The following is a 25860-nucleotide window of genomic DNA, read 5'->3' on the forward strand; positions in this document are numbered from 1 at the left end:
TAACCCTGGGACAGAAAAGTCAGAAATCTATCTACCCTTCCCTGAAAGTCCTATTTCTCTTTGGAACTGAAACAGCTTTCACACGTGGCTTCCTGGGTTTTCCAATTTGCTGGCGAGTGGATCTGGAGTGGGCATCCCGTCTGCACATCTGGCAGGGGCGCCTTCCAGATTTTCCTCATGACTCAGGATCAGTTTCTGACTGCTAGGCGGGGCAAAGCCTCCTGAAGTTGCTGTGAGGCACCTCCCCCTGTGAGCAGAGCTTGGTACAGCCCAAATAGTTTTCAGGTTAAGAAAGCCAGAATCTTTGTTCAGCCGCACTGACTGAACAGACTTAGTGGGCTTACCTGGCTAAGAGCAGCAGCAGCAGCACCAAGGCTCCTGGGATAACTCAGGTAAGTAGAGACAGGATCTTAGAGTTTTATTTGCTGGGTAACTTAGCATGTCAGAGAAGTGAAGAAACTTCATCTTTATAGTTAATCAAACTTCACAGCTATAATTTTATGGTTGGTCTGGATGGAATATGTGCACGTTAGTAGCAGTTTGGAAACTTCAAATATGATGGAATTTTTTGTAGGTTATTATGGGGTGTGTGTGGGGTGATTGTGGTTGTCTGGCAAAGAGATTTTTTCTGGAGCTATCTCATCAGTTGTGTGTGTGTGTGTGTGTGTGTGTGTGCACGCCTATGTGTTTGCCTTCTGCTACCTGAAATACCTGGGGTGGGGATGTGAGGGCAAGAAGCCTGGCCGCTGTCAGGGCTTCGTTCCAGTTTCTGCTGGCCCACAGCTGTGGGCAAATTATTGAAATGCAGGCAAAATTCTGGAGCCACACTGTGTGAAACAGGCCCTGGCAGTGGGGTGCACAGGCTGTGCCCGGTTGCACAGGACAGAGTGGCAGCCGAGGCTGTCTTAACTCCCTGTCTGCACAGCGGGGGGGCCCTCCTGTCCTGGTGACAGGTTGATCTTGGCTATTCCATTTTCAGCCCCAGGCCTGGTTTTGTTCCCGTCTGATTCTAGCTTTGGTTTAAACTTTGGTTTGCAGCTGGGGCTCTGTTTCCCACCCTCATGCCCGACTACACTGCTCTAAGGGCTTCACTGGGTCACTTGACCAGAGTGGGCTGTGGGTGGGGAACAGTAGAAAGAAACATTGCAGTGAAACAACTGGTTCTGAAGATTGAAAAGCACATAGGAAAATTCAACAAATTCTGCTGTCCCTTCTGGCTTCAGGATAAAGCATCTTGGTATGTGTTAATATTTTATTGAAATTCAGCTAATGCTTCATTTGCTAATCTTTATTATGAAATTAAGGACACTTTATAGTTTGAAGGAATAAGAGAAAAAGGTCTTTGGGGACTGCTGATTAACTCTTTCATTCCTCTGGCAGTTTGTGTGTGCGCAAGTGTGCTCATGTGCACGTGTGTGCCCGAGTGTGTGTGAATACTTTGGATTTGAATAGCATTCTTTATTTGTCATTAGAGTTTCTAGCAGTCTAGGGAAAAGCAGAAATACTTATGTGGTCAGGAATAGGTTAAAAAGCAGGCTTTCCATATCCTTGGGAGTTTTCAGTTCCTAAATTAAAAGCAGAAAAAGCCCCTTTGTGACCCCAAAACAGTGTTTCTTTGATTAGCCTTGATTTGAAATCATCGCACCTTCTGACAGCTTGCAATTCCAAAACAAAATTCCTAAATGTATTCTTAAAAGAAGAGGACAATGAGAATTTTCAAAAGCTATGTCTTGCTTGAGGTTTTGTGTTTTCGTGTTCACTGCCCACCCCCAACCTTTAAAAAACTTGTGGTAAAAAAAAGTCACGAGGTCCTAGTTTTAGTGCTGGCTTTGTCACTAACTATGTAACCTTGGGTAAGTCCCTTTACCTTACAGTAAAAGAAAGAAGTTGTACTAAGTGCTTTGTAAGAGTCCTTCCAGAATAACATTCTATACAAATCAGAATTAGATTTTTGAAAGGCTGTGAAACTAGACTTATAGGATGGGCTTATTCAGCCAAGAGGGCAAGTCAGCCAAAAAGAAGGGATGAAATAGAGAATGGCAGAGGGTCCATTTTATATTTGTCTTTTAAACATTGGTATGTGTCTTATTTAAAGCCTATGATTGAATTTCCTCAGTTTCCACTAAGGACAGAAATGAGATTTAATTTGCTAAAAACAAATTCTTCCTAATACTACTGCCCTACGTTAGCCTTATCCTTAACAATTGAAAAGTATATTCACTTGGGGGGGGTGGAGGGGCAAGGGCAATATATGTAACCTAAACATATGTACCCCCATAATATGCTGAAATAATAAAAAAATAAATTGCTAAAAACAAATTCTTCCTAATACTACTGCCCTACGTTAGCCTTATCCTTAACAATTAAAAAATATGTTCACTAGGTGGGGGGAGGGGGCAAGAGCAATATATGTAACCTAAACCTTTGTACCCCCATAATATGCTGAAATAAAAAAAAGTATATTCATATACCTAATTTCATTAGATCTTCCCAATAACACCCTGAGGTAAAGAGGGCAGCCATCATATTCCCATTGTGCTTACAGGAAAACTGAGGGACAGAGACGTTGTCTACACTGAACGGTGGCATTTGATATTTGATATTTTATCCTGGTTCTTCTAACTACCCATGCTCTTTTTATGATTTTGATTTGCTTTTTCTATTTTGGTAGAGTTCTTCAGCAATAGAATTTAAAAAAAAAAAAATGTGTGCTCTTTTTTTCTTTGAATTTCTTTGAATAGTGTGCTCTCTGGGCACAGTCGGCACGTCCTATGTAAGCCAGTGAGCTACATCAGAGGACCTTTATGGTTCCTTCCAGACCCCAGAATATCTGGCCAACAGTTTGCATCTGAACAGCCATATATAAGTTCTCTGGTAGATGCGTGCCCATAGATGTACGCTGTGACTCTGCCTGTGTAGATATGGAAAGTCCTATTCTCTGTGTAACATGTGGATGCTGAAGTTTTATTACCTCTTCTTATCCAAGCCTTATTTCTCTCACCACACCACCCCCAGGTGTGGGAATAGGGGTGCCAATTGTGGCTAAAGTGGCACCTATTTCATGTCAGGGAGGAGTTGGGTCTTCTGTATTCAATTTGTCTGCAAACTTTTAATTGTTTTCACCCCCAATTTTTGCCCCACGTACAGAACAAGTGACAAACTGGGGAAAAGGAGAAACTAGTCAGGGACAATGCCCCTGGAGCCATGTTCTCTTCCCCTCTCTCCCTTAAGGGCCCTCACTTTCTCTCCCATTCACCTAAATCTGAAGTTGTTTGGGAACCACAGACTGGATTTCCTTTATCAGATATTTAGAGCAAAATCTGGTTTCTACTCTAAGGCTGACCCACAGGTAAAGAAGCAACAGATTTTGCCCTTAGAGTTTGCCTAGTTCCCTCAACCTTTCCAGTCCAATGAGTAGCAAAAGCTCCCTCTCCTAACTGCAGCCTTGTATTCTATGTGGCAGGCTCCCTCGACTTCCCCCGGCAATTCCCAACTTTCCACACTCTGGGACCACTCCTCTTCCTCGCCTTGGTAGACTCGGTCTTCCTCATATTCTTTCTCTAGGTAGTGAGCCCAAATTAAAATAATACTGCCTAAGACCTTTACCTCAGTGCTAAACCACACTCTGCCTCACCCAACCACTCATTCCACTAACCCTTGGGTTATAGGGTCCCTCTTCTTAAATGCCCACATTTCCTTTGTTAGCTAGAGGCTTTCCTTGGTTTATACTCAAAGCCTTAGGTTTATACTCAAAGCCTTATCTTTTATTTTGTCTACTGATTTTCCTAATATGTAATCTTTAACTTTAAGCTCTCTCCCCTCCCCAATACTATTAGGACAGCAAGGAAAGAACATTCCCTTCTCCACATGCTTCCATTTCGACAGGGCAAGTTGTTTATGACAAACCCAACTTGCAAATTTCTGGGTTTCCAAAAGATTTCTGAGGGTTAATGATGAACCCTCAGATGTAAAGTGTGCGGATTCTCCCATGATCATCAAACCATGAAAATAAAGAACCTTTTCAATATCCACCATGGCAATAAATTCTAGGCAGAATGCCTCAAAGTTGGGTATTGTGTTTGCTTTGGAGAGTTTCCTCATTTGAACTAAAACATCCTTTCTCTAAGAAGGCAGTGACCAAAAGAAGCAGTGTGGTGTGATGGAAAGCTGCACACCAAATCTAGCATCACACAGAACCTGGGTTTGAGTTGGCTCTGCCAGTTTCTGGCTGCTGCTTCTCTGAGCTGCCATTTCTGCATATAAAATGAAGGACACAGATATCTCTACTAAACATGGCTGCTATGACGAGAACGGGAACTAAAATGTAAAATGCACATTTCGAACAATAAATTGCCATACAAACATTAATTCTCTACAAAAGACACTTATCTGTTCAACAAATATTTTCTGAGCAATGGTTGTGTGCCCACCTCTGTGCCAGGCAATGAGAGGGCTTCAGCGTATGCCTTGCATTTACGGAGCACTTTTGACTTATTCAAAATTACTTTTACACTAACCATCTCATTAGGTACAGCCATGGTGTAAGGTGTGGGGAGGCAGGGTAGATAAGCTCACTCTCCTGATGAGAAAGTTGAAATAAAGAGAACAGAGCCACAGAGCAAATGGAACACAGTTCTGTTACGTAGTCAGAAATGGGGATCACATCCGACAGGACTTGAGGGGACAATTGTACTCCAGTGACAGTTCAGGCTCATAGCCTGTTATTCCTTATTTACTGTGTGACCCCAAAATGCAGGCACCCCCACTCAAATAGGCATTTTATCGAGCTTTAACCTACCCACACCAGCTGTACTTACTGCCTCTGAGAGAGTCTCTGAGGATCATATGGGTTTTTAAAGTCAAATCTGATTTTTGTTTCAATTGATGCTGCCCCTATAGACCAGCCCTCTTTATAACAGGGATTCCCTTTGCAAGCTCTTGTCTGCCCCACCATTTGAGTGGTAAGGGAGACTTATGGGGGCAGAGCAGGAAATACCCATTTATCCAGACTGTTCAAGGACTAGGAGGTTCTGGCAAACTAAATATTCCAATTATCCCAGAATACCCTACATTTACAGTCCTCAGCCTCTGGCAATCCACCAAACTTTCTAGGGAAAGCAAGAGCCACAGAAGTGTTTTTTTTATAAGTTTTAGCACACACAAAAATTGGGGTTCATTTCTAGCAGGCTCCAGAAAAGAGCCTGGAAAAACACTCAGGTTGGCTCTGATGCTGCATAACTAAAAATTATTACTGATACCATCCATGCTTTCATATGAAATGAAATACACTTTACTAATTAAAACACGAGAGCAGACTTAAATCTGAGGATGGAAGGCACTTTGGTGCCCTTCAATGTCCCCACAGCCCTCAATTTGAAAAGCAATTGTCAATAAATAATGTGATAAAAGAATTGTGGTTATTTTCAGCTTCTTATTTCTTGGATTCACAGAAAGGGTAAGTTTGTTGTACGTATATTGCAAATAACATTGCAAAAAGTTAAATTAAAAAATTTTGTGGTTTTTGAATGGGGAAGCTTCTTCACCAGTGAGGCATTTCAATGTGATATGAAAAGGGCGTGAAATGAGCTAGTAGAGAGATCTGATTAATATTACATTTTTATATAAAATGGCGATGGCCTCACAAATATACCAGACAGATACTCTTTAAAGTGGCAATGTATCCTTTAGAGTTTTTTTTTTTTTTCAAATTTCATCCATTTTTTTAGCAGACACTTTGGGCCTTAGTCAGGTTGCTTTGTTTCAACCATCCTGTGATCATAGAATATAGACAGTTATTCTTAATATATATTTTTGAAATAGTTGATGCCATGTAAATTTCACAACCCTGTTCTTACTTACTATTGAACGTCAGCAGAGGATCATTAAAATCATTACAAATCTATCTTTGTGAATCAAGCAAAGGCATTGAAAACCCTATTGTCACCCCCAAAGCTATTTAAAATCAAATTTGCCTTTCAAATTATCTTAATAAAAAGCAGTTGTTAAGGGTATTTGAGTGTGGGGCACACTGATAGACATTGCCTTAAGAGCCACTATATTAGTTCTCTGTTTAGCCATGTGAGGTTTTTTTTTCCTTTATTCTTTTCTTTTCTTTTCTTTTTTTAAAGAAAAGAAAGCAACAGTGTATTGCCATGGGATAAGAATCTATAGTCCACCAAATTAGTGTAATTGAATTTCAGAGTCTGCCTTTTATCACAGGCAAAATGATTGTATATTAGACTTTGAAGAAGAAAGATCATGCAATCTTTCTATCTTTCCTTGTCTTTGGAGGCCATCTGCTGAGATCTGTTCCTTGCAGTAGCCTTCCTGACCAGTAATAAAAAATGCAAAGCTCTTGAAATGATAAAAGGCAAGGAATTGTGTAAAAGGACTTGTTAGGATGGAAAAGGGCTGTTTCTCCCTCGTGCACAAAGTGGGTGGCTGTCCAGGGCACCAATTTATTCTGAATACAGTAAAGTGATTTTTTTTCCCCTCTATCTTCAAATTTAGAATTGTACTTTACCTTGAACTACTCCCTGCCAGTGTAAATGGAAGATTGCCCTTTAAATTATAACAATTCACATTTAAATAGCAATCTTCACATTTATTTTCTATTTTTCCCAATGAATGGGGAAGCCCCATTTGGCAGATAATATAACTGAGTCCCCAAAATGATTAGGCTCCTTACCCAAAGCCCCATACTAATTAGTTGCAGAGCCTGGACTCTTCTTTCCTTAAAAATGCCGACTTCCTTCAAAGCCAAATTTGAAGTGCCTATCGCTGGGAAGAAGTCACTGGGATGACTGCCATTTGTCTAATCTCAGGTAATCCTTGAAAGACCTGAGAAGTACTTCCTCCAAAGACAACAATTCTCCTCATTCTAGGCATAATTTGACACTATGGGTCCTCCTCTGAAGCTCTTCAAAAACCAGAAGTACCAAGAACTGAAGCAGGAATGCATCAAAGACAGTAGACTTTTCTGTGACCCAACTTTTCTGCCTGAGAACGATTCTCTTTTCTACAACCGACTGCTTCCTGGCAAGGTGGTGTGGAAACGTCCCCAGGTAATGTTTGTTTGGTTTTTTTTTTTCTATTTTCTGTCTCCTTGACCTCGTTCATCATAACTCTACTTGATCCACTATTTCACTTACGTGGCCTAATGTGTAGACCAGCTTAGGAGTCAACTTTCTCTCTTTCTTTCTTTATCCAGTTTTATGTTATTTATTTATTTATTTATTTTTGAGACAGAGTCTCACTCTGTTGCCCGGGCTAGAGTGCTGTGGCGTCAGCCTAGCTCACAGCAACCTCAAACTCCTGGGCTCAAGCGATCCTCCTGCCTCAGCCTCCCGAGTAGCTGGGACTACAGGCATGCGCCACCATGCCTGGCTAATTTTTTCTATATATATTTTTAGTTGTCCAGATAATTTCTTTCTATTTTTTAGTAGAGACGGGGTCTCGCTCTTGCTCAGGCTGGTCTCGAACTCCTGACCTCAAGCGATCCTCATGCCTCGGCCTCCAAGAGTGCTAGGATTATAGGTGTGAGCCACCGTGCCCAGCCTATACAGTTTTATGAACATGTAATTGACAAATAAAATTGTATATATTTACAGTGTACAGCATAATGTTTTGACATGTATACATTGTGAAATGATTACCACAATCAAGCTTATTAGCATATTCATCATCTCACATAGAGACAACTTTAAAATGGGAAGCTTCATAGATCTGTGCTCCTGGCTCTAGCTTCAGGAGTCCTGAATTTTAGTCAAATTTTCCCAGATTTAGTAATTTTTTAAAAAACAGCAAAAAAAGAAGATATGTCATGCTTATTTTCTTTTGGAAGTTCATTTGAGTAAATATAGTCATTCAAAAAGCAACTACACTTTTCCCTCCTCACTGACTTACTTATCATAGCAACGTAAAGATAATCTCAGACCAGGGAGGAGAAAAATTGCTTATACAGTGAGCATAAATTCTACAGGGAGAAGTTGGATTTTGCACTGGGGGAGGGAAGCTTCTTTGCTGCTCTTTGGATACCATCACCTGTATCATCCCACAATTGGCCAAGCGGCATCCAGATAGAATTGCAGCTTTTTTTTTTCCATTTATCCATTTATTAGTAGTAGCTATTAATAGTTGTTATGGTTCTCTGTAAAACATCTGTATGTTGTTTCTCTCAGACAAGCCTCAGAACCACTTCACAAGTCCTACATGAGCAGGAACTCAATGTATAAAACAATGGGATGATGGAGTCTGGAGAATAAATAGCAACTTTGCTATATCTAAAGGATATAACTGGATAGAAGGATATTGTACCTGGGCTCCTTCCCAATGTGAGTGATTAGGTGTATAGGCATCAGTGGGCTGCTGTCAAATGCAGGTTCTTGGACCTTCATAATATCCTGAAGACATTCTTATCCTATTTAATGAGATACCTTTCTGTGCACTATTATAGTCACTGGCTCAATGTTTGCCTTCTTCAATGAGCAAACTATCACTTTTTAGTTGCAATTTCCAGTTTAAAGTCCTAAATAGCGTTCCAGCAAGAGCTACTTCAGTTTATGCAGGTTGCCACCAGGTGGTGCCAAGATACATTGGTTACATCAAGACTTGTTTTCTATGCAACTCAAAGGACATATTTTGGTTTTTGCCTATAAAGAATGATAGCCATTGAAAGTAAGAGACTGGAAGAAATTTCTCCCTGTCTGGAGGAAGATTGCACTCCTCCTGCCTTTTTGTGCTTCCAGTTGTTGACATCCCTGCAGATTACTTTGCTGACCTGCAATAAAAATCTAAGAAACAAACAAAATCCACTAACCACTAATTGGGTATGCAGGCAGGTAAGCCTTTTTTTTTTTTTCCCAAAAATACACAGAGAAAAATAGAAACATGTTGTCTGGGAGCCACTCTTATGAATGGATGGTGATAATGAGAAACCACTCTTTTCTGATGCTCATCTATGAAGGAAAGCATGTCAACAGGGCAGAAGTAGGTGAAAAGGAAGCAGGATATTGAGAGAGGTTTACTGGGTGGGTGTCTTTTTAAAATAGGACGGACTTGAACGTATTTATAGGCTAAGCAGCAGACAGTAAAGAACAGGTTGAAAATGAAGGAGAGAAAAGGAGTGATTGATGGGGGTGAAGTCCAGGAGGAGATGGGAGGAGATCCAGTGGGCGGCAAAATTGCAAGCCAACATGAAGCCATTCCCCAGATGTGCACCAAGCAGACAGTGTTTCCTGTACTGGCCTGGCTTTAGACACATCCTTCCCCCTCTATCTTGGCTCAGTCCTTTGTCCTTTGCCTTCATCATCCAAATTCTGTGGATTGAATCCTAAATGGATTAGCCGTGAAGGAAAAAACTTAATAACCATGGCAATAGTTCATTTTGCCTCTGAGGCAAGCAATACCCCTGCTAGGGTAAGGGAATGTCAGAGAGAAGGGGTGAACAATGGGGATGAGTAGAAAAACAAATCAACATTTAAGGCATACTTTGGGCCAGATACTGTGTTTGGAGTTTTCTATATATTATTTCATTTCACCCTTATTTACCATGGCTTAGCAACATAGGTATGTTAAAAATTACTTCGGTGCAATTCCTTTTTACTAGTTTAAAAAATAATGGTAGATATTAAGCCCATTTTATTGATGAGGAAACTGGATCTCTGAGAGAAGATAAGTATTTGCTTAGGCTCAAACTGCTAGCAAGCTGGGATTTGAATCCAGGTTTCACTCCAAAGCCCATATAAGTTTTCACTCTACCGTGCTGTCATATCAAGGAGATAGAGTTGTTTGTGTCTACTCTTTTTACCAAAATAGGTAGCTTCTCTCCAGTCAGTTCTAACAATCCTCCTCACTGTGTTGATGCCATACTTCCATTCATTGAACCATACTCTTCCCTTTCGAGAGCATAGTATGAGCTTAGTCTTCTTAAACCCAAAGATAGAGTCATTGGAGAAACATTTACTGAGCACCTACTCTACGCCAGCCTCTGTACAAGATACAGACATGGTCTGTGGAGAGCACTCCCATTCTAATTGGGGAGACAGATATTGAGCTATCAAAGAGTTAAATAAGAAATTAATGCCAGATATGTTAAATGCTATTTTCAAGCATATAGGCAGCAAATCATGTACGATTTGAAGAAAGGGAGATCACTATAGATTGGAATGGCTGGGAAAGGGGCCTCTTGTGGGTAGGAGGAGAAAAAACAAGGTTCTGGACCACCATCTGAGCCTCCTCAAAAAACTGTGGATTCCTTTCCAACCAGAGTGGAGGCCAAGCCTGTGGTCAAGAACCACGTCAAAGTTCTCTGGCCTCCCATCAGGAAAGCTGAGAGACAGTGCTGGGCCTCTCTGAATTGGCTCAGGAAGACCAGATGGGTCGTTGGCCTCCTCCACCTCATTGGCAGGGTTGAGATCCTGGTTTGCAGGGAAGCTCACAGACATCTTATCCCTTGGCATGCCACGTAGCCTCACACACAACCAGGGTTATTTTATGAAGTCTCCAAAATGGAAGGAGCATGATTAACCTGGTATTTTCTGTCTTTTCCCTCTCCTGGGTTGAAAGCTTCTGCCTTCATAAGCCTCCATGCCTGTAAACACCACTGATAGTTGAATAAACTGACTCCAATCAAGCCCTCCCACCATCCAGGGGCAGGATTGAGCTTCCCTCCTTTCCACTTGCCACTTCCTTGCTATGTTTTCAAAAGCTTCTTTAGATAGACAAAGCCTGTGGTCAAGAACCACGTCAAAGTTCTCTGGCCTTTCATCAGGAAAGCTGAGAGACAGTGCTGGGCCTCTCTGAATTGGCTCAGGAAGACCAGATGGGTTGTTGGCAGACAATGCCAGATAGCCTGTCCATACCTTCCAGAGGAAAGTTCTCCTTAACTCCACCAGTAGTGCAATGGCCCCAGCTATTGTCCTAGCTTTCTGGGTACACAGGTATATTGCCTGAGACAATATGCTCCTGGACTTTCCTGTCCTCCTGGGGCTCAGCATATAAAGTCTTACTACATTATAAAGCTGAGTTATACTGAGTTACAGTGTGATTATAATACTGCAGGTAGGATTTTTAGGCTGAAATTTGGCTGCCAAATTCCCACAGAAAATCTCTTCTCCAGCTCCCTCCAACTCCCTGTAGCTACTCTCCCCTCATACCCTACTCTGGCTTTTTTCCTTACTGACTCATATCCACCTACAATAGAGTCTTCAAGTCAGACACATCTAATCCCTAAAATGAAGCAAGGCCTCATGGAAATTTGCACAGCCAGCTGTGGGGGAAGAAAGAGCACCTGCACAATATCTTCTGTCAGCTCTCCTGGTCGAGATTTAAGTTCAGCCTGTACTATCATTGCCCTTGCCAGTCTTTCTCTGGGGAATACCCCCTGCTGGGGCCATTTTACTCCATCATCTGGAGGGTGGGAAGGAGGGGTGATGAGGTTCTGGATTAAAACTATGGTAGTAGGAATGGAAGGGAAAGGCTGATGAGGGGAGATATTAGAAGCAGGTTTGGGTGACAGCATGTGAGGGGGCAATAAAGGAAGAAACAATTTTCTCTTCGTGTTAATAGAAATTTCCAACTACCAGCTGAATGTGACACCTCTGTACAGTAGTTTTGGTCTAGACTATTAATGAATTTCTTTTTCCTCCCAGAAAGCATGCCTTCCATGTGAACTGTTTACACAATTGAAGAAAGTTGAATAGGCCCACACTTTTTCTTGCAATTGTCCTATTCATTTTCAGTTTTGTGTTTAAAAAACTTTGATGGCTTTATTGAAGTAAAATTTATATACCATGAAGTTCATCTGTTTTAAGTGTACAAAGCAATGATTTTCAGTAAATTTAGAGTCTTGCGAACAACCCAGTTTTAGAATAGTTGCATTACGCCAATAAGATCCCTTGTGCACATTTGCAGCGAGTAATCCCTCCACCCCACCTGCCACAGGCAACCACAAATCTGCTTTTGGTTTCTATTCAGATTTGCCTATTCTGTACATTTCATTTAAAATAAATCGTAAGAATAACTGGCTTCTTTTGCTTAGCATAACGTTTTCAAAGGTCATCCATGTTGTAGCATCCAATGTCAGTTTGTTCTTTCTTATTGTTGAACAGTATTCCATTGCATACATATGTAAATTCTTCCCAAGAAAGCAGTTTGGGATCTATATTTTGAGTCTCCTAGCAGAAGTCAGAAGGCTATAGTAAGAAAATGGTTATGTAGTGACTTAGTTATCTATGTTGAAAATGAAAGTAGGGTTTAAGAACTTATTCTCAGGCTCCACATTGAGTTTTCCTTAGAGAGGTTAGGAAGGAAAAGAATGTTTTACTGATGACTAAATCTTCATGCAGAAATAAAACTTCCAAGCAGGTAAAGTGGACTCCTTGAGAGGCTGGAATAACATTGGCCCCTGAGCCTAGGTCTACCTATAAATGCTCCATCTGGATATGTTTCTCAACTTTCTAAGAATAAAATAATGGCTACTTGGACCAGCTCACAAAGCCCTCAGTTCTGAATGGCAGTTCTGTGCAAATTATCCCCTGAGCCCTCTGGGACTACTTAGACCCTGGACTTAGTCATAATGTACCTACCGCAGAGCTGGTCTCACTTGGAGGTGTCCACGCCCCTACCCCTCAGTACTGCTAGATTGCACATAGCACTTTTGAAAGTGCCTCCACTCTTCTGGCTATTAGTTTTTTGAGTAGCCTTTCATTTTACTGTGTTTCTTGAGGTTTAGCCTGGACCTCAATGTTTATTGTCAGCAAATTTCACCTGTGTAAAAAAAAAAATTGGTAAAGATTTGGATGTCGTAGGTGTAAAGGGAGCCACATAGAATGACTTGTGCAGGACTACAGGCCTTGTAATTGTATGCACCCTCCCCTGTCAGAGGTCTCTGGAGAGAGGGGATGAGATAAGGACAATGAGAGGTCCCTTAAGGCTTAGCTAAGAGAACATACTTCCTAGAGGAGCATAAGTTGCTTCGCTTACAGAAGGTTTTGGCTTGGTGTGGGGTCATGTGGGAACCATTCCAGCTTTAGTCATGGTGCTCAACTTCCTAGTTGTGTGCATTTCTCCCTAAGAAATTATTTTGCTGTGACAAACAGCCAAGTTCGAGGATCACTTCAACTGTGCCAACACAGCTGGGAGCCATTAGGGGCTCAGCATCTTCCCCAAGCCACCCAAATATTGTGAATATGTGACCTTTCCTCCAACCTCATTCCTACCACTACAGCACAGCTCAGGCTGAAATGTCCCATCTGCACTCTGCATCTCAGTTTTGAGTTACAGAAAAATTTCTCCAGTCGTACTTCCTTGACCCTACCAGGAAGATATCCAGTGTGTCCAAAACCAGGGGGAAAGTCAATAAACAGCCATTTCATTGTATTCAAATTTGTCACCAAAAAGTCTATTTGGCTGTTAGACTTTTTTTTTTTTTTTTTTTTTTTGCATTGGTTCATTACCCTTTCCTCTTTCTAATTCCTTGCTGCTTTCCAGTCTTTTAATGCCTGATTTCCTTAACGAGGTAAAAGATATGGCTTAATAAAGATTGGTCTCCCATGTTTCACATCATGGTGCTTGCATATAGTAAGAGATTGATTCATATTTAGGGGATTCAATTAAGGATATCAATGCCTATTGGTGACATTTAGCCTGGAACCAAAAGCTAAGAGATAACTTAAGCAAGTCGTCCGAAAGAATGAAGAGTTTTTAGGTGAGTGTCAAGCAGAGGCATAAAACACTGGAATAGATGACTGAAAGAGGTAGTATCTCTGTCCTTGGGGACCTGCACAATATTATCCTTTATGTGGTGGCCATTGATAAACCTAAAGGCACAGGGATGAACAGCTGAGGTCTTGAGGTTCCTTCTTTAATTATATGTGGTTCTGAGGAATCAAAACTTTTGGCCTAGGTCTCCTACTAACTAGCTGGATGATTAGAGAGCAAGTCACTTCCCCTCTCTGAGCCTGTGTCCTCATCTGAAAAATAAAGAGCTTGACTACATAGTTTCTAAAATTCCTTCTGGTTTGGACATTCTATGACTGTACTTGTGTTTTAAATCCATTGTTACACAGCCATCATGTATGAAGAGTGGTGAAGTAAAACTGAGGAATGGGCCAGTTTATAAGAGGAAATGGAAAATCAGAGGTTTTTTTGCCCAAATTTATCTTCTCCCATGATTGTACACAGCTATGAATATATATAAATATTATATATACATACATATATATAACACAAATAATATATAAAAACCACATCCAGCTTAAGTCTGCAGGAGAATAATTACCCTTTTCCTCAATTTGAATTCTGTTTATATGTTTTTTTGCTCATATATGTGACCTTTATGTCTTCAATAGGCATTGACATGACAAAAATGTTGGCTAAGCCTAGATCCCTGCTGTGAAATGAAAGTCTTATGGAAATTCAAGACAGTGCAATGTAACTGCAACCACTAATAACTCTACATAAAACCAGGAAATAATTTGCCTTAGTAATCAAAAAGCATACTCTTTCACATATCAGTGCTCACTTGATTGTATTTCCATGCTAGGAAACTATGCTATGTATCATCTAGGTCCAAGAAATCATTTTATAACTTTACATTTTGTTCCAAATAAAATGATAACACCTGACTTAGGGAAGAAAAACTGAGATGCTTAGTTTCATCTTAGAAAAGGCAAAAAAATAATGAGAGGAGAAAGAACACCAAGATCTGATTCACTCAACACACTTGCTCGATGTTCAATAAAAAAAAAAACAAGAAGCTCACAACACATAAAAACATTTATTAAGATAGAAGACTTCTCCTAAGACAAAAAGTAGTGGTGAGACACCAGACATGCATCTGAAAAAGAAGAGCAGAAAATCCAAAGCTGACAACCCATCTAACCATCTCCTTTTGGCAGAGGGGTGCCCAATTAATCTTCAGTTTGGACTTGTCCCTGCCCAGAATGCCTATTTTTTTCCAGAGTTATTTTGGCTTTTAAAGAATATATGGAATGTTTCATTCCATAGACCAGACCCTTCATCAAGGAGAATTATGTCCATTAAAAAAAAGAAGTTTGGGGACCAGAAAAATATAGCTGTCTCTAATACTCTTTAAAAGGATATACGTCTAGATTTTCTTTCCATTTTGAGACTAGGATTTATTTCTGCTGGGTAAGCAGAATGTCAAGGTACTGGCCAACAGCCTCCTTCATGAACCTTTCTCCATCTACTCAAAGCATCACTGGTATTTCCTGCCTTTGAACTCTGCAAGTGTTGATACGCTGAGTCACACAATTATGTCTTCAACTCTATGGTGTCATGTATGCTGGTATGCCTTTGCCCATGCCTGGCTCTCTACCTATTATGCGTCCATATCTCTCCCTTGTCCAACTGCCTAATGCTAGTCAACTCAAGTATTACCACCACTGTGCAACTTATTGTATGATAAAGAGAACTGTAGGGATCCTCCCGCTAGGCACTGATTATGCTTTGAAAATGGCTCTACTGTACCATCATATTGTGTTGTAATGGTATTATTTGGATATCATTTTCCCACTCACAGTGGGAATGGTACAGCTAATGATATGTTGGGGGGAAGACACACACCCCCAAACAAATACTGCCCCTGCTCCTTGCCCAGATGCCCTCAGAACATCCAGTAGGTAGAGTGTCTGTTGAAGTGCTCCTGTGAATGGTCTATTACCACTTGCTATTAATGCTGCTGCCATCTGTATTAATCCAATTATGTAGAAAAATCTGGTTGCCATGGAGACCACTGTTGCCTTTGCTTTATGTTAGAAAAGGGCTTCCTATAAGGTTTCCTAACTCATTTTCCTAGAGAGGGAGATGCATTAATGTTCACTTCCATCACACCTTGTCTCTTAAATGCAATCTCCCTTCCAAACACAGGTGCTTCAGAAAATCTATCCTGACAAAATAGGATCAGAATCTAATGTGATAATCCCTGGTTCTCCTCTTTCAAAGTTCCTTGCTGTGGTTAAAATTCTTCCAAACCCCAATGATAGCTTTGTCCAACGGCCCTTTACCAGCACATGTCATCCTATCTCATTGCATTCCCTTTCATATTTCCTGCCACTTTCCCACATGTGGCTAGATGATATACTGTTTTGTGGTTTTTCTCTCAATCCCCTCAACCTTCCCTCTATCCCATCTATGAAAATCCTAGTCATCTTTCAACCCTAACCCTATCTCTTCTATGAAAACTGTCCTGCATAGCTCAGCTCACAGTGACTCTTGGGAAACTCTTCTCAGACCCTTACATAAGCAATTATTGCATCCACAGGACATCTGTGACGACCCCCGTCTGATTGTGGGTAACATCAGTAACCACCAGCTGATCCAGGGGAGACTGGGGCACAAGCCGATCATCTCTGCATTTTCCTGTTTGGCTGTTCAGGAGTCTCACTGGATAAAGGTATTCACCCTCCTGTGGGACCTCATTCAGTTTCTATCTTCTTGTCTTCTTTAATAACTTTAGGACAAATCAGCTTATAACTTTCCTGCATTTCCTGAAAGCAGCAGTATTAACTAGGTGACTTCCCTCCATTTCATTATAAGAATTTTCACAAACACAGAACAGTTGAAAGAATCTTACAGTGGACACACATCTACTGACCTAGATTCTACAACTAGCATTTTACTCTACTTGCTTTGTCACATATACTAGTTGATTTTTTATTGTCGTTTGCCTTGCTTTGACTTAGTATCTTTGCATACTTGTATTCTCTGTACTTACTGGGGTATAAAGCCAGTAAGGGCAAGGAAGTCACTAACACATATATGCATAACAGAAAAGATGAGAAAGATGAAAATAGATCCTTGAAAAGTTTCTAATAAATTATCAATAGTACAAAAATTCCTTTAGCATTCATGTAGAGTTCAAGGTAACGAAGTGCTACCTTGATTTGGGACAAAGTTAGAGCATTCTCCTCAGAAAAATAATTTTAGAATATTAATGGGTAATAGTTATGTAAAAAAGAGAATTTCCTAAACATGATTTTTTCAAAATACAAATAAAATCTATATTCCATAGAATCTACATGAAATCTCTAGAATGGACACTTAAAAACATACCACAGTGGGCCTTATATTTTGATTGGTTTTCCTTTTTAAAATGCCTTGTTTATGTGTTCAAACATGCAATCATGAATGTGTTTGTATAGTCCATTTCTCAACATCTAGTTTATAGATAATCTGTAGGAAATATTTAACCTCTGACTGGCTAACCTAGCCACCCTGTGTACTCCTGTGTGCATTTAGGGCAGGCATGGTGATTCTTATTCTCAGAAGAACTGAACTGGGAAAGCAGAAGTTGTGGGCAAAATGCCATACCTAGGACTTTCCTATCCAGATCCAAACCAAGTGTATTTTGCTTCCTATCACCATAGGGATTTACTAGGAGTTAACTGCAATCTCAATATCTGGATGTGATCTGGTCAATATCACTTGGCTAAATGTTCTTACCTTTCCAGACAATTCCCAACCATAAGGAACAGGAATGGGACCCTCGAAAACCAGATAAATATGCTGGGATATTTCGCTTTCGTTTCTGGCATTTTGGAGAATGGACCGAGGTGGTGATTGACGACTTGCTGCCCACCATCAATGGAGATCTGGTCTTCTCTTTCTCCACCTCCATGAATGAGTTTTGGAATGCTCTGTTGGAGAAAGCTTACGCAAAGTAAGGAGGGGATTGACTAGTCTGCAGTCAGGGTACCTGAGGAAAGGAAAGCCATGTTGGGAGCTCATTCTCTCCCAGTCCATCCCTGGAGCTTAAATTGGGTAGGATCTCAGTCCCATCCAAGGTATTGCTTTGGGCCTGGGCCTTGTTCTTAGAAATCCTAGATGAGAGAGAAATCAGCTGTTCTGGTTTCCATTTGAACCTTTACTTGCTTCTAGGTACCCGTTCCTGCTGCTAATCAGCAGATCACATGGCATTATCACCTCATTTTTTCCTTGTCTAATATCTACCTGTGGGGAGAAGTTTCTGCACGAACTGTCCTTGATCAACAGAGCCTAAGCCTAGAAATCTCTGACTATAATCTCAAAATTTCTCTCATTACATACCTAGAGAAAAGCCAGCTGGTAAAGACTAGGGAGGGACTGTTCTAATTCTTGGGAACATGAGGTCCTTGACCTGGAAAAGTACTTTTACAAAGATTAACCTTGCTTATTTGCCCCCAGGCTGCTAGGCTGTTATGAGGCCCTGGATGGTTTGACCATCACTGATATCATCGTGGACTTCACGGGCACATTGGCTGAAACTGTTGACATGCAGAAAGGAAGATACACTGAGCTTGTTGAGGAAAAGTACAAGCTGTTCGGAGAACTGTACAAAACATTCACCAAAGGAGGTCTGATTTGCTGCTCCATTGAGGTTTGTATTTGCCAAGAACAACTACTCTATATACTCACTTCTGGCAGAAGAGACTACAAAATTTAGTAGGGAATATCACCCTTAACCTGGAGATCCATGAAAAGCCATTAATGGAACTCGCAAAGCTAACACACACATTGAACCCTGGTGTGGAGGCTAAGAGCTTGAATTTTTTATCCTTTCATAAAAATCATTTCACCAGAGACGAATGCAGCATCCAAGCTGGTGTCAATAGCCTCTGCTAAATGATTTCTCCTGTCTCTGCTCCTGGATCTTGAGGTTATAGCTGCTTGCTCAAAGAATGAACCTGCCCCACCAAATTTTATCGCAGTTCCTATCAATGTACTACAGTAGCTAGCTTGAATCTGAATTGTTTGAGTTGTTATATTACACTCTGTATTTCTTTTCCTTTACTTTTTTTGTGTCACGTTAGGTGTCAGGATCAAATTTCCACCTGCATGGGGAGTACTAGCTTCAACCATCCTGGAGTAAACCAATCAAGGAAGAAGGAGAGCCAGAACTTGTGTCTCCCAATTCTTGTGCCCTTAAGTATTTTTTTTTTTTTTTTGCTCTCAGTCTCCCAATCAGGAGGAACAAGAAGTTGAAACTGACTGGGGTCTACTGAAGGGTCATACCTATACCATGACTGATATTCGCAAGATCCGTCTTGGAGAAAGACTTGTGGAAGTTTTCAGTGCTGAGAAACTCTATATGATTCGTCTGAGGAACCCCTTGGGAAGACAGGAATGGAGTGGCCCCTGGAGTGAAATGTGAGTGGCATTCCACTTTCACCACTACATCCAAAGCCCTGTAGTTCTCCCAAGCCCATCCCTGCAGACTGTTAGTGGGCCATCAATGCTCAGGGACAACTGTGGGCTCTTGGCAGGCATAAGGTCAGTGACCTAGCTAGAGGTGAGATAAAGCAAGCCCAATCCTCATGCATTCTCTTCCTTTGACATCCTGCTTACTATAGGAAGTCACTGGCAAACATAACAGCTTATCGTTTTACTCTCTATTTGCCTTTAGTTCTGAAGAGTGGCAGCAACTCACAGCAGCAGATCGCAAGAACCTGGGGCTTGTTATGTCTGATGATGGAGAGTTTTGGTGAGGAGAGGTTTTCTGCACTAAATGAATTGGGGCTTCTACATGGAAATACAGGGGTAAATATTCAGTACTATCATCATTTCTTTCCTGCACTCCCTTCATTCAGGATGAGCCTGGAGGACTTTTGCCGTAACTTTCACAAACTGAATGTCTGCCGCAATGTGAACAACCCTATTTTTGGCCGAAAGGAGCTTGAGTCGGTGCTGGGATGCTGGACTGTGGATGATGATCCTCTGATGAACCGCTCAGGAGGCTGTTATAACAACCGTGATACCTTCCTGCAGAATCCCCAGGTTTGAGTCAATTATTTTTCTTTGCCTCCAAGTTACTCAATCAATAGGAACCCAGGTCTCACTTTGGTCCTCTCTGGAGTAGTTCTTTAGCATCAAGTCTTCCATTTGCAGCTGTTGTGTAATATTCATCAACTGGGATCCCTAAGGATTGGCTTGGATTCTTGTAAAAACACAGCAGACTATGTCTTTTTGCAGAGACGTACCTTGGCAACATTATCAAATCTGAGTCACCTCCTCTGGCTGCCTCTCTCCTGGCCCTATTGCTTGGTATGGCTCTTTGACAACCCCTTTTTTCTTGTGATGGTCCCACATTGGAAAGAGAGGATCTGATCCCAGATGCTGTCTCAATTCTTCCTCATTTTTCTTTACTGCCCAACTGTTCTCTTGGGTGCACATTTACTATAGTCTTCCTCTTTCACATGCAAGTGACTTCTGAACTCAGTTCTTATGCCTCCCTTTTCTCATCTAGAACCAGGTCATTATCCCCAGGATTTCAATCACTGCCCTGTCAATGACTCCATCCCCTCTATCTCTTATTACTGTGCTATTCCAGGGGACACATCAGTGTCAAGTTAAAAAGTAGAAAATCCCCAGGCATACCCCAAAGTAAAAAACCCAAATAGCTAAAGCCTCAATCTACAAGAACATGGGTGGTTTTATTCCTAAGTATGCTGATGAGCTAACCCATAGGAGACAAGAATTCTAACGGTATTGCTGCCTCACTGCCCATGGGTCTGTCTTTTCTTTTTATGGACCTCATTGCCAGGCATTTTGGAGGACACCAAGGCCAATGGGCTGATTTACCTAATTTGTATTTTTCTTCCATTCCTTCCATATTAGTTGTTGCTAAAGAAAAGAAACCTCCACCCCCTACCCCTGACCTCTCCTCCATTTACAATCCTGGAAATATTTCAAGTATCAGGCACATACACCAAGCTGGGGAAATAGCTTCACTGTATGTGTACGCATAGAATTGACCTTTGAGGGGCTTGGTTCTGCATCTGTTTTCTCCTTCTTTATAAAGGGAGAGAGAGAGAGAGAGACAGAGACACAGAGGAAAATCTGATGCCTTTTAGTTTTATCTCCCAACAGCACCATGATTCCCCAGATAATGTTTGGAAAGTCTCAGGCACAGGCCTGTAGCTTCCCTAAAGTGATGGTAGCAAAGCACCAATTCTCCAAGGAAGTGGATCTAGCCCTTCTACAGGCCACATATCTGGGCTAGCATTAGGAGACTAGCCCAAGGTGATGCTGCAGTGTCAGGATGAGTCAAATAAGAATGCTTTCTGTCTTTATAGTTTCTGAACTTTTTCTGTATACAGAATTTAAAAACAAGGTGATACTACTACTAATAATAATCATAATCATAATAAAATAACTTACCAGGAACTTATTAAACCCTCTTTGGCATCAAGGGCATAAGAATGAAGCTGTCCTTCAACATATGCTGAATGCCATAGGGAGAAGCAAGTGTTATGATCTATACTTACCAAATCAATGAGTTATCCAAGGTCTCATTGTCTGATCAATAGCAAAGTCCAGGAAATAACCCAAGGTTTTGCTTCTCAATGCAGAGTTTTTATCTCTGAAATTTGAGCAGGCTTACTTGAAATGAGAGTCTTAACTCAGCTCTTTGGTGGCCTCTTTCCCTTAGTACATCTTCACTGTGCCTGAGGATGGGCACAAGGTCATAATGTCACTGCAGCAGAAGGACCTGCGCACTTACCGCCGAATGGGAAGACCTGACAATTACATCATTGGCTTTGAGCTCTTCAAGGTATGAATGGGCATTTGGAACAAAGAGAATGAAGGCAAACAGAGTCAAAATTAGGATGGTTTAGAGTTGGGACATTATGAAAGGCCCAAGGATAAACAAGACCAGAGGACCTATGATCTTCCAAGACAAAAAGCATGATTTGAGCAGAATGGGATATTTTATCTTATTTTATTTCTAGGTGGAGATGAACCGCAAATTCCGCCTCCACCACCTCTATATCCAGGAGCGTGCTGGGACTTCCACCTATATTGACACTCGGACTGTGTTTCTGAGCAAGTACCTGAAGAAGGGCAACTATGTGCTTGTCCCAACCATGTTCCAGCATGGCCGCACCAGCGAATTTCTCCTGAGAATCTTCTCTGAAGTGCCAGTCCAGCTCAGGTTCAGTTTCCTTGGCAAGACCTCTAAACTCCTATTCTCTGCTTTGCCTCCAATCCTAAGCCCCTTGACTCATCTCCCCTATGCAGACACTCAATGGGACAACTTTTTCAAATCAGACTTAACTAACTGAAATCACGGTGGCAGAAATATTTCTCAAAGTGGGCTCATGGGAAATTTCCCAGTGACAAAGGTCTGAGCTTCAGAGCTCTGAGCTGTCAATTAAGGGGAACTGGCCTATAACCTAACTTATTTTTTATCCTATGTTCTCTGGCTGACTCCCTCTTTTCTTAAGCAGCTGCCACTCCTCACTGCTCCTCTATTACCTTCTGGGTGCTGGGTCACCAAAGCTACCTTTTGCCCAGCCCTGCCTACTCTGATCTTTATCTGCTGGTCCTTAAATCAATGGGAAAGGAAAATATACTCAAAATACAAGCCATATCTGAGAAGGAATGGACTAGGTCACCCAGCATCTCATGCTTTTGAGTAACAATGTCTGCTTTGGCAGGTGTCTTAGTTTATTTGTGTTATCATAAAAAATACCTGAGGCTGGGTAATTTATAAAGAAAAGAGGTCTATTTGGCTCATGGTTCTGCAAGCTGTATAAGAAGCATGGTGCCAGAATCTGCTTCTGGTGAGAGCCTCAGGCTGCTTCCACTCAGGGCAGAAGATGAAGAAAAGCTGGCATGTGCAGAGATCACACAGTGAGAGAGCAAGCAAGAGAGAGGGGGGAGGTGCCAGGTTCTTTTTAACAACCAGCTCTCCAGGAACTAAAAGAGTGTGAATTCACTCATTACTGCAAAGATGGCCCCACGCCGTATGAGAGATCTGCCCCCATGACCAAAACACCTCCCATTAGATCCTACCTTCAACATTGGGGATCAAATTTCAACATGAGGTTTGGGGGACAGACATTCAAATTATAGGAGCAGACTTATATTGTCAAAAGGTGTTCATCATTGGATGACATATCCTCTTTTTGATGTTCCAGGGAACTGACTCTGGACATGCCCAAGATGTCTTGTTGGAACCTGGCTCGTGGCTACCCGAAGGTAGTTACACAGATCACCGTTCACAGTGCTGAGGGCCTGGAGAAGAAGTATGCCAATGAAAGTAAGAAATGCATGAGTGCCTGGAAAAGATAAATTCAGTTGCATTTATGGCACATACAGTTGGAAAAGATGGTCACAAATTATTTTATCCAGTGGTATTTCCAGTCTAGAAAAGCCAGGATGGATGGCAAACATGGCAGAGAATGGGATATCAACTTCTTTGGGCCAGGTCTACATGAGAGTAATTTTTATATTCTTATATAAAATATGGAAAAGGACAAGGTAGTAGGAACAAAAGTGTTGAGTTCTAGGTCATTCTGGTGCTTGAGTGTTATGCTGAAAATCCTAGAACTGACTTACTGAGCTAGCTTGCCTATCTAGAAAGGGAATTTTACTCACTGTGTTAAAAACAAGTGTCATTCATTCCAGCTGTGAACCCATATTTGGTCATCAAGTGTGGAAAGGAGGAAGTCCGTTCTCCTGTTCAGAAGAATACTGTTCATGCCATTTTTGACACCCAGGCCATTTTCTACAGAAGGACCACTGACATTCCTATTATAGTACAGGTAAGAATGTGTACAGGGTTCCCCAAGGGTGGCTCATGTTCTGCACCAGATACTAGATTCTCCTAAGTGCCTCACATATGTTTAGGATGCAGAGAAAGAGTTATCCCGTTGGGATTTTTTGGTTTGTTTTATACTCAAAAACACCTCCCACCAAGCGTGGACACTGACTTTCTTACTAATCTCCACTCCTCCATTTGTTTATTGTGGGCAAAAGCCCACATGCTCACAGGTATGCATGTTAACATATGTACCATAAAATCCCATGAGGGAAAGCATATGCCAGTTCAGATGACCCTTACATTGCTAAGTCAGGTGAGAGCCTCAGGCTGCTTCTACTCAGGGCAGAAGATGAAGAAAAGCTGGCATGTGCAGAGATCACACAGTGAGAGAGCAAACAAGAGAGAGGGGGGAGGTGCCAGGTTCTTTTTAACAACCAGCTCTCCAGGAACTAAAAGAGTGTGAATTCACTCATTACTGCAAAGATGGCCCCAGGCCGTATGAGAGATCTGCCCCCATGACCAAAACACCTCCCATTAGACCCTACCTCCAACACTGGGGATCAAATTTCAACATGAGGTTTGGGGGACAGACATTCAAATTATAGGAGCAGACTTATATCATCTGCAGGTAACACTTTTAATTATATGAACCACTACAGTCTGGCAGTTTTTCTGACTTAACATGTCTGACCAGCTGAACCATTCAACAGGTCAAGCATAATCCTGAGCTCTACTTTCGGATTTTTCCATCTTTATTCTTTAGGATATCATCACCTCAGCCAAAGGGCTATCTGGAAAGGACAGAATAGTCTCTTGGTTTTAAAACAGATCATTCCAAGCTCAGTGTTAGGTTCTAGATGTCACTGGGAAAAGGCCAATCTCAAAGAGGGTTGCTCATCTTCATGCCTTTGATTTGTCTCTCCAGGTCTGGAACAGTCGAAAATTCTGTGATCAATTCTTGGGGCAGGTTACTCTGGATGCTGACCCCAGCGACTGCCGTGATCTGAAGTCTCTGTACCTGCGTAAGAAGGGTGGTCCAACTGCCAAAGTCAAGCAAGGCCACATCAGTTTCAAGGTTATTTCCAGCGATGATCTCACTGAGCTCTAAATCTCCCATTCCAGAGAATCCTGACAGAGCTTTCCATCCTATTATTTTCTGTCAGGTGTCAGGTCTTAGCTAAGATTCACAATCTTTTGAAAGAAAGAAATTCACAATAATTAACTTTTCCTTTCTTCTGATAAGTTCCCCATACCTCCCGATCCAAGTAGCATCAGTAGCTACATAACCTATATACCTCCAGCAGCTGGACAGGGGGAGGTGACAGTCCTATCTGGAGACCATATATGTTTACCAAGAAAAGATCTCTGGGGCTTCCGGGGGTGAGATTCAAGCAGGATAATAACAAGAGCCTGGACACCCTGCAGATGTCTTTGATATTTTCAGTTCAATATATTTCACCTGTAGGGCTTTTTGAGGAAGGAAAAGGGATGATCAAGGCCAAGCTGGTCTAGCCTGACATCCTAGCTCCTGACTGAACACTACAGACTTCCCAGCAGCATCTCACCCAGCAGCCAGAGCTGGCTTTAAGTCCCTAACCCTTACTGTCACCACTGCCACCACCACCAACCACCACCACCACCACCATCACCGCCATCACCACCATCATCACCTCCGGAAAGTGTAGTCCTGCCCTAACCCAAGTCACCCCCCACAGTAAGTTTTGCCTTCATGTTGAGGAAGCTTCCTAGGTGCTTAATCTAGAGCTGGAGTTCAGTGAGACTTAGACAGTGAGAAGGGCCTGAGCTTCAGTTCAGTGGAAGCCAGCTGTGTGCCACAAGAGGGAAAAGTGGAAGAAGCTGCAGTGGGAGACAAAACCTCGGTCCCCCACCCATCCACACACACCTACACTCACACACGCGCACATGGGCGCGCACGACCTACCGTTCAGGCAGTCAGTGGGCAAGAGGAAGGACGAATAAGTGCCACATACACTGAAAACATGAGAGTATCCATCCAGGCATAGTACAGCCAGTTTGGGGCCCCTGACTGCAATGTGAAACCTCTTGCTGCTGCTAGGTTTACAAATAAGCCTGTTGTCCTGTGCCTCCTAATATCATTGGTACTGAAGACCCCATCTAGGGGCTTGAGACTTGGTCCCAGCCCAGGCTTCTCAGGCTTTTCCTTCAGTTGGGAAGCTTCACTCCCCAAGGGTGTTTGTTCGCCCTCTTGTTTTTCAGTACTTCTACAGAATTTTCTCTAGACTCAGTCATTATGAGATGTTCTTCCCTTTATCTTCATCTATTGATATTCT

At 41.8% G+C, this 25860-nt stretch overlaps 1 protein-coding gene across 1 annotated transcript; it reads left to right on the forward strand.

Annotated features, from left to right (window-relative positions):
* The first annotated feature begins 6899 nt into the window (after window positions 1-6899).
* On the forward strand, window positions 6900-24656 carry CAPN6 (calpain 6). The gene is made up of 12 exons (XM_069463781.1): window positions 6900-7064; window positions 16286-16417; window positions 17475-17683; window positions 18187-18379; window positions 18956-19149; window positions 19406-19483; window positions 19590-19776; window positions 21431-21553; window positions 21732-21934; window positions 22923-23044; window positions 23413-23549; window positions 24474-24656. Exons 1-12 carry the CDS (start codon window positions 6900-6902, stop codon window positions 24654-24656), a joined length of 1926 nt encoding a protein of 641 aa, XP_069319882.1.
* Window positions 24657-25860: the final 1204 nt, after the last annotated feature.

This window comes from Eulemur rufifrons, chromosome 30 (assembly GCF_041146395.1).
Source record: "Eulemur rufifrons isolate Redbay chromosome 30, OSU_ERuf_1, whole genome shotgun sequence".
NCBI classification, from domain to species: Eukaryota; Metazoa; Chordata; class Mammalia; order Primates; family Lemuridae; genus Eulemur; species Eulemur rufifrons.

Excerpts from the sequence above, each read along its gene's own strand:
- CAPN6 (XM_069463781.1), top strand. The coding sequence starts at position 6,900 with ATGGGTCCTCCTCTGAAGCTCTTCAAAAACCAGAAGTACCAAGAACTG. Across the intron at positions 19,150-19,405 it reads AGTGGCCCCTGGAGTGAAAT|TTCTGAAGAGTGGCAGCAAC; the intron begins GTGAGTGGCATT and ends ATTTGCCTTTAG. Across the intron at positions 21,554-21,731 it reads TTGGCTTTGAGCTCTTCAAG|GTGGAGATGAACCGCAAATT; the intron begins GTATGAATGGGC and ends TTTTATTTCTAG.